Source organism: Suncus etruscus, chromosome 2, assembly GCF_024139225.1.
Source record: "Suncus etruscus isolate mSunEtr1 chromosome 2, mSunEtr1.pri.cur, whole genome shotgun sequence".
Taxonomy (NCBI): Eukaryota; Metazoa; Chordata; class Mammalia; order Eulipotyphla; family Soricidae; genus Suncus; species Suncus etruscus.
Window position 1 is genome coordinate 835,990 of NC_064849.1, and position 8,720 is coordinate 844,709.

Consider the following 8,720-nt stretch of genomic DNA (forward strand, 5'->3'; position numbering starts at 1 on the left):
TCTGATGAGTTCAAACTTGATGGAGCGACCCCCGATATGCGTCTCCTTCCCCAGGATCCTGCGGGGCGGGTCTGAGCTCGCTCACTAGCCACTGCCCTTCGCTGAGCCGAAAGGTGGAAGGGCCATGTCATGTTTGCCTTTGCCTGAGACGTCGCTCTGAGCAACTCAGCTGAGCTGGCACAGGGGAAATGCCGCAGGAACAGAGCGGCAGTGCCAGGGATAAGGCACTTCCTGACTTGTGCCAACCCCGTTCCACCTGGCATCACGTATAAAAAAAAAGACTCGGGCTGGAACAACAGTACAGTACAGGGGTTAATGCACTTGCCTTACTCTAGCTCTGGCCAATCCCGGCTCAATCCCAAGCACCACCTCTGGTCGCCCCCGAACCTCACCAAGTGTGACTCAGGCACAGAAAATGCGAGGAGGGGGCTGGAGCTGTAGCACGGGCTGACCCAGGACAGACACGGGTTTGATTCCCAGCATCTCATATGGTCCCTCAAGCCAGCCGGGAGTAACCCGTGAGCGCAGCATGGTGTGGCCCACAACAAAAAAAGGTGTGAGGAAGGCACTAGCCTTGCCCGCAGTCGAACAGGTTCAATCCCTGACACCCGATGTGGTTCCCCCCAAGCCTACCAGGAGAAATTCCTGAACGGCCAAAAGTGAGTCCTGAGAAACCGGGTGCAGCCCCCAAAACAAAGCTAGGAGTTGACAGGTGCATCCAACTGCCTGCAGCTAAGGAGGGACACGCGTGTGGCTGCCACTACCGCCGCAGAAACACGGGGAAAGAAAGACTCGACCTCCCGCAGCCGTGTCCACGTGGGTGGACAGGAAAGGCTGGTGCCAGTCCCGGCACGGGCAGTGCCGCAGAGTTGACAGAACCCTCCGGTGACCCTGGGCTCGTGTGGACATGTCCCTTGTACTCTGAAGGCCTTGCATGACCCCTCTAGGATGGGTCCAGCAGGGGACCCCACCTGGAGCTTCCAGAACCTTCCCTGAGCCGCTCCAAGATGCCAAGAGCAGCGGGCCAGGCTGAGCACCAGCAGCGTGAGGGAGAGTTGGCCCACAAGAACCCAAGTCAGGTCCACAGGGCGTTGTTGGTTTCACTCCAAACCAGAGCCTGGGACACACACACGCTCTCAGGTCCACGTCACGGACCCACCTAGGACTCGCTGAATCCCTGCGCCTAGCAGTCAACCCCGACACCGGTTTCTGGGATATTTCAAATAAAGAGCAGGCAGGGAAGTGGCTGGAGAGACGGTGTCAGGGTCCAAGTTGACGCCCTAGACGGCGCTGAACGTCAGAGAACACCACCAGTTATTCGGCTGGCTGAGGACCGAGTCTCATCCAACTGGGGCGCCTGGGCAAGGACCCTGAGTCAAATCTTCGAGCAGTTTAGCTAGAAATCACAAACCGTGGGGCCAAAGCGATGGCGCTAGAAGTAAGGCGTCTGTCTGTCTGCCTTGCAAGCGCTGTCCTAGGACGGACCGAGGTTCGATCCCCCAGCATCCGATATGGTCCCCCAAGCCAGGAGCGATTTCAGAGCCCAGAACCAGGAGTAACCCCTGAGCGTCACTGACTGTGGCCCAAAACAAATGAACAAATCACAAGCAGTAACAGGACACTCATTTCCCTGTAGAGATGTCTTCATTGATCACCGGTTTTTCTGGCTCGACTTTGGTCGTCCAGGAACACTCTGACCCAAACCTTCCTTCGGCTGCCAAGAGCCCCGTCAGGTAGAGCACCCCACGCTCACTCAACCCCTGGTTCCTCATTCCTCCTTCCTGGAGGGCACCAACTTCGCTTTTTATTTCTGAGTTAACTCTCTCTTTGCCTTAGCTCAGAGTGGAAACGTCACTTTCCTAGGGTCTGGACTCGTCTTAGTCTAGGGCCCTTCTCGTGGACTCAGTTCTCACAATAGCACGGCGGGTAGGGTACTTGCCCTGCATGCGGCTGACCCGGGTTCGATCCCCGGCATCTCATAGGCTCCCCCGAGTCTGCCAGGAGTAACCCCTGAGCACTGCCAGGTGTAGCTCAAAATTAAAAAAAGTCATGAGGCCTCCAGTCAACTGGGCTCCATTTGGCCCGGGAAAGGGGGCTCAGATTTCCACAGGAGCTTGGGAAACGCTGGGCCTGGACCTTGGGGAATGGGGACAAAGAGCAAGGATCATGTGACCCGCCGGACATGCACAGGCTGAGCTGCGGCCATTTGGCGGAAAGGCCTGACCTTGGCATGCAGCGATGTGGCAGAGCCAGGCTGCCCGGGGGACACCGCAAGAAGGGGGTACGTTCTGCAGGGCAGCACCCGGGGCTGTCTGGTGGAGGGGCCTCGGCTGGTGGAGGGGCCTTTGTAGCTGAAAGAAGTTGTCAGGGGGACCCAATAGGAAGGAGAAATTCAGAAGGGAGAGGGTCACCCCAACCCACGTCTCGGTGCCCGCAGCCAGACTGACAGCAGAATCCAGGAGGGAGATGCCAGCCGCTGCCTGCCGGGGCACCCGAGAGTTTGTCATTGCCAAGCTAAGTGCCTTCCAAAGTGAGGCGCACAGGACAGAGACCACAGCGGGTGGGGCACTTTCCTGGCATGCTGTAGACCTGGGTTTGATCCCCAGTACCCCCAGATAGTCCGCTAAGCACTACCAAGATTGACTCCTTCATGCAAAGTCAGAAATAACTCCTGAGCATCGCTCGGTGTGTCTCCCACTGCCCCCAAAAATACAAGGTCCCAGGTTATGACAGCAATAAAAAAAATTTTTTTTTTTAAATAATGAAGCAGGAGCCAATGAGATACTGCACTGGGTAAGGTTGCATGCAACCAACCTGGGTTTGATCTTTGCATCTACTTCCCTAAGCTCAAAGACCACTCCCGGCGGGCTCAGGGGACCCCATGGGAAGCCGGGGTTGGAGCCTGGGTGGGCCACATGCAAGGAAAAGGCCCTCCCTGCTGTACTCCTATCGGGCCCCCAACATCGCCGGAGCTTAAAGAAAAGTAAAACACACAGTATTAGAACTCCCCCAGGGACAAGCTGTCCCAGGTTCAATTCCTGACGCTGCATTTGGCCACCTGAAAACCACGAGGGACCACACTTTATTGGGGGGGGGGAGGACACATCCGGTGCTGCTCAGGGATTACTGGGGGGGGGGGGGCTCCGAGAACAATACAGGGTGCCGGAGATCAAACCCCAGGTTGGCCGCGTGCAAGGCAAACGCCCTCCGGCCCCACCAGGGGTCACTCTTGAGCCGGGAGTGGTGCTCGATCGCGGCCAGTTGGCCCCAAAACATCCAAGCAACATGGTCGAGATTCACTTGAGCAGCCGGTGCAGGGGCTGAGAGATGGCACGGCGGTAGTGCCTTTGCCTCGACAGTGGTTTGCCGGACAGTGGTTCGAATCCCGGCGCCCCATACGGTCCCCCGAGCCTGCCACGAGCGATGTCTGAGCGCAGAGCCAGGAGGTACCCCTGAACCCCGCCGGATGTGACCCCAACCCCCCCAAAAGAATTCACTGCAGTTAATAAGGTTCTGACTTACAGCTACACTTCCAAATATTTAGCCCCTAGACGAGAACTTGACCACGTCAGCTGCCCACCCAGGAGCAGAGAACACCTGCCCTGCAAGTGCCAGGCCCGGAGCTTGACCTCCGGGAGCCTCGCGCCGCCGGAGACGCGTGAGCACCACAGCCGGAGCACAGGGCAGCACCGCAAGACTGGGGCGGGAAGGGCAGGCGGATGCGGGAAACTCCACTCGCTGGCTGGCGAACGCGGAAGACACAGAAAGCGCCGGTTCTGGGGCCAGAGAGACGGAGAAGAGGGTGGGTGGGGGGCTTGCCTGGCACGTGGCCAACCAGGGCTCGATCCCAGCACCCCGCAAGGAGTCCGGAGCCAGGAGCGAGGCCCGAGCACCTCCGGGTGGCTCCCCCCAAGAACGATGCAAGGTCACGAAAGCCAAAACCTGCTGATGGGGAGGTCAGCACCCCCCCATCTCGCCCCAGGTTTCCAGACTGCACTGCCTGGGAGCTCCGTGGTGAGTTTTGGGGGAACCCCTGAAGGATTGGGGTACCGGAGATCCTCCACAGCCAGCAGAGAGAGATGAGGTGCCGGTGGCCCCGAGGGTGGAACTCGGCTCCGTTTCAAGCCAGGAGCATCTCGGCGGATGCCAGTTCCCCGACAGCACTGGGGGGCTCTGGGCTGCTTTCCCCCACAACCCCTGACTGGGCCCCACCTGATCGCACCTGGGAAGGGGGCTCGGGCCAGGCCACTTCCTGAGGAAGAGCGGCTTGACCCTTCACCTGCCCCTCAGGTGTGGAAGGGAGGGGAGCAGGGTGTGAAGTCCGCTGGCACCCAAGCCTGGGACAGGGGTGCACAGACCCCAGACCCGAGGGAGAAGCCCAGTGCCAGCACCAGCCGGAGCCGACGTGGCCAGAGAAAGGCCGGGCGGGGAGGCCCAACCCAAGCAGCCTCCTACGCAGTCGAGGCTCCATCCTCAGCCTGCCCCGCTCCCACCCCACCCTGGCTCCTCATGAAGCCCCCTTTGGTGCAGCGCTGGCGGGACGAGGGCCTCTTCTGGACCCTGTGTGGGCAATTTGGGGGCCCACAGAGTGCGCTCGGCCATGACCAGGAAGCGGGAGGATCCCCCCAGCCCTTGGACTCACTGCGTGTCCCTTGGGCGACTCGGATCCCCCAGGCCCCGCCCCCCTCGCCTTCCTTGGCCAAGACCGTTCACAACCGGGTCCCTCCTGGGGCAGGCAGAGATGAGGCCACAGGGCCGGGAAGGTGACTTTATTCCTGCCCAGCAGGTTCGCAGAAAGGGTGACCAGGCTCCAAGGCACACACGTCCACAACTGCCCACAAGTGCTGCCTCGGCCCCAGCCTGTCCACGGGGCCGGGGACAGAACACAGGACCCCCGGCGGTCCCCGAGCCCTTCCCAGAGAAGGCACAGCGGTGCAGGGGCACGAGCGTGGAGCGGGGCGCAGTCCTCAGAACAGTTCGGGCCCCCACGGGCCTTTCTCCCAGGACGCCCCCGGACCCGGGCCCAGGCAGTCCAGGCCCGGCTCGTGGGTCCAGACCATGAAGCGGATCTGGGGGGTCGGCGGGTCCCGACCCACCCCCGCCCCGCTGCCTGGGGCCTTGACCCCGGGGACCTGGCCGCCGGCTGGGCAGAACCTCCCCGCTCAGCTGCGGTAGCTCTTGAGCACGTGCCCAGCAATCACCAGCCGCTGGATCTCGCTGGTGCCCTCGTAGATCTCCGTGATGCGGGCATCCCGGTAGTGCCGCTCGGCTGGCATCTCGGTCACGTAGCCCATGCCCCCCAGGATCTGGATGGCCTGGGGGAAGGTCAGGGGGCTCAGGAGCAGCCCTTGGGGCCGGGCGGGCGGGCGGGCGGGCAGGGCAGGGCACAGCCGGCGGGTCCCACCTGGTGGCTGATAGCGGTCGCGGCCTCGGACGCTGCCAGCTTGGCCATTGCCGCCTCCTAACCACGGGGACGGGGGTGAAGGTGTCAGGGGCCTGGCCTGAGCTCAGGCCCCCCCCACGCCTCCCTGGCTCCTGGGCCCACCCCTGGCGGAGGCACCTTGGAGAAAGGCTTCTTGTTGTCCTTGAGCATGGCGGCGCGCCAGGTCAGCAGCCGGGCGCTCTCCAGCGCCAGGGCCATGTCCGCCAGCTTGAACTGCAAGAGCCGCGCCCCCGCAGTCAGCCGCGCCCCGGGATCCCCGCCCCGCCCGTCTTCACCCGTCTTCGGCTGCTCACCTGGATGTTCTGCAGCTTGGTGAGGGGCGCCCCGAAGGCCATGCGGGTCTCGGCGTAGCTGACCGCGCAGTCCAGGGAGGCCTGGGCGATGCCCAGCGCCTGGGAGGCGATGCCTATGCGGCCCATGTCCAGGGTTTGCTGTGGGGACGCCGGGTCAGGGGCTGCGGGGTCCCCCACACGGCAGCCCCCGCCCCGCCCCGCACGCTCACCATGGCGATCTTGAAGCCCAGGCCCGGCTCCCCCAGCAGGTTCTCCTTGGGGATGCGGCAGTCCTCGAAGATGAGGTTGGCGGTGGACGAGGCCCGGATGCCCAGCTTGTCCTCCTTCTTGCCCAGCGTGAGCCCCGGGGTGGGCATGGGCACCAGGAAGGCGCTGATGCCCTGGAAGGCGCGGGGCTGGGGTCTCCCGGCTCTGGTTACCCGGCCACCACCCACACAGACACACACAGAGAAAGAAACACGCACACCCTTACGGCGACACTAGCCCCACTCCCACCCGCGCAGCCCTGCAGTGCTGGGCTCTGCGCCCCACCTTGTTCATGAGGGACTTGTCTGTGCTGGCAAAGACCACGGTGGCAGAGGCATCCCAGGAGTTGGTGATCCAGGCCTTGGTGCCGTTCAGGACCCACGAGTCGCCCTCGGCGCGGGCCGTGGTGGAGGCGGCGCCGGCGTCGCTGCCGTTTCCTGTGCCGGGAGCAGACTCAGGTCGGTGCCGGCATCCGAGGGTCAGGGTCACCCACAAGGCTGGTCTGGCTGGGAAGCCCCGGCCACCCGCACCCGGCCCCACTTCCGCCCCAGGCCCGCTGACAAAAATTCCAGCAGTCAGCCCGAGCTGGGCCCAGGGCCAGAAAAGGGGGTCTGGGGGCTGGCAGGGTCCCCGGCAGCTGGGAATCTCCCAGCCCAGGAGCCTCCCAGCTCAGCAGTGGGCAAGCTCTTGTCAGGTCCCTACAGCCCGGACCCCAAGAACCCCAGCGAGCCTTCCGCAGCACAGGTTTTCGGGGTCTGTTTGGTTTTTAGGGCCACACCCTGTGGCGCTCAGGGTTTCCTCCTGGCTCTGCGCTCAGAAATCACTCCTGGCAGGCTCGGGGGACCTGGGTCTGCCGCATGCAAGGCAAATGCCCTGCCGCTGTGCTATCTCTCTGGCCCAGCACAGGTTTCCGGAAGCGCGGCGTTCACCAGCCTGCCTGCCTCCTTCGTCACCCTGACTCTGAGGGGCAGCGGCCCGGACGGACCCTGCTGGTACCTGGTTCACTGAGGGCAAAGCAGCCGATTTTGTCGCCGTTGGTGAAGGGCGTGACCCACTGGGTCTTCTGCTCCGGGGAGCCGAACTTCATGATGGGACCCAGGTACAGGGACTGTGGGGCAAGCGAGGGGGGACCCTGAGCCCTGCACCCCTGGGGTCCCCTGCAGAGGTTTACTCAAGGGGCCAAGCGAGGCAGGGAAGGGCCCCCGGAGGAGGGGGGCCAGGGTGCGGGGCTGAGGGTCCCTCCACTCCACTCGTGTTGTTTCGTTTGGTTTTTGGGCTACACACAACTACACTCAGGGGTTCCTCCCGGCTATGCGCTCAGAAATCGCCTGACAGGCTCGGGGGACCATCTGGGATGCCGGGGGATCAAACCTGGGTCCCTCCCGGTTGGCCACGTGGAAGGCAAACGCCCCCCCCACGGTGCCGTCGCTCCGGCCCCTCGACTCACGTTGTTGACGCTCATGATGACGCCCGAGGAGGCGCAGCCGCGGCTGATCTCCTCCATGGCGATGGCGTAGGCCAAGTAGTCCAGGCCTGCCCCGCCCAGCTCCGCCGGCACGTCCATGGCCAGGAGGCCCAGCTCGCCCATCTTCTTCACCTGCTCCCGGGAAGGGGGTCCCGGCCAGGGTGCCCCCAGACCTCGAGTCAGCACTCTCAGGAACTCAGGTCCCCTGAGCCCTTCGGGGGGCCGTGACGCAACCAGGTCAGTGATGGATGCCCCTCCTCCGGGCACCTTTCCCCCAGGCCCCGACTCCCCACCCTGCCAGTGCCAGGGCAGAAGGCACAGGTGGGTAGGTGGACCGGTGGGAGCCTGAGGCCGGGACCCCAGGGCCTTTGGACGTGAGGCTCCCTAACGAGCTTCCTTGGGGTGTTACTCTGCTTCAGTCGGGGCCACTGTCTGTCCCCCGAGTCACACCTGCCCCCCACACGCCCCTGGAGTCTGGCTGCCTCCGCGTGGTCAGCGCCTGCACAAGGGTTCCTGGCCCTGCCGGGGCAGATGTGGGGGCTGCTCCCTATGCCGGCCCCGGTCCCGCGGTGGACGGACAGAGGTGCTGGGGAGCTTTTATGTTGTTTTTTTTTTGGAGTCACTTCCAGCGGTCTCAGAGGTCACTCCTGGCTCTTTGCTCCGAAGTCAGTCCTAGCAAGCTCAGGAAACTCTCTGGGCGTCAGGGACGAAGGCCAAGTTGGCCGAGTGCAAGGCAAAGGCCCTCCCTGCTGTTTGTTGAGCAACTGTCTGTCGCTCCAGCTTCTAGCTGAGAAACTTTCTGCTGGGGAAAGAGAATATTTATGGCTACTTGTCTAGGTGCTCTGAGGGGCCTTTTCATCGGCACGCCTGCCTCAGTGGGAGACTCCCAGCTTGGGGGGCGGAGGAAGACAGAAATTGGAGAAAAGGGCTGTGGAAATTCCGGAGACATTTCTCAGGCTGGATCGGTAAGAGTCTGGCGACGAATGAGCAAAGGGGAAACGGTGCTGAGCTCTGCGTTCCCTCACGGTGGGTGAGGGTTCACTGAGACCAGGCAGGAGAGAAAAACAGGTTTGTGCGCCAGATTATGTTCAGATTTCTGCAATAAATATTTACTAGGTAACGGGGAAAACTGCTGTTTCACGGACAGATCCATCACCAGGCAGATAAAACTGCCTGGGAACCTTTCTATTTGCTGGTTTGCTTTTTGTATTTTTTTGTATGCTTTTTAGGGGGGAACTAGGCCACACCTTAAGGGCTCCCCTGGCTCTGTGCT

General features: G+C 62.6%; 1 protein-coding gene across 1 annotated transcript in view; it reads right to left on the reverse strand.

Moving 5' to 3' along the window:
- Positions 1-5,081: 5,081 nt before the first annotated feature.
- The window catches only part of ACADS (acyl-CoA dehydrogenase short chain), a 5,264-nt gene continuing 1,625 nt past the window's right edge, over positions 5,082-8,720 (reverse strand). The window contains exons 3-10 of the mRNA XM_049767824.1: positions 7,430-7,579; positions 6,979-7,090; positions 6,268-6,419; positions 5,946-6,116; positions 5,737-5,874; positions 5,561-5,656; positions 5,405-5,461; positions 5,082-5,315 (exon numbers count right to left, since the gene is read on the reverse strand). Coding sequence (XP_049623781.1) covers positions 5,163-5,315; positions 5,405-5,461; positions 5,561-5,656; positions 5,737-5,874; positions 5,946-6,116; positions 6,268-6,419; positions 6,979-7,090; positions 7,430-7,579 — 1,029 coding nt within the window. The 3' untranslated portion in view covers positions 5,082-5,162. The remainder of the gene's footprint in view (positions 5,316-5,404; positions 5,462-5,560; positions 5,657-5,736; positions 5,875-5,945; positions 6,117-6,267; positions 6,420-6,978; positions 7,091-7,429; positions 7,580-8,720) is intronic.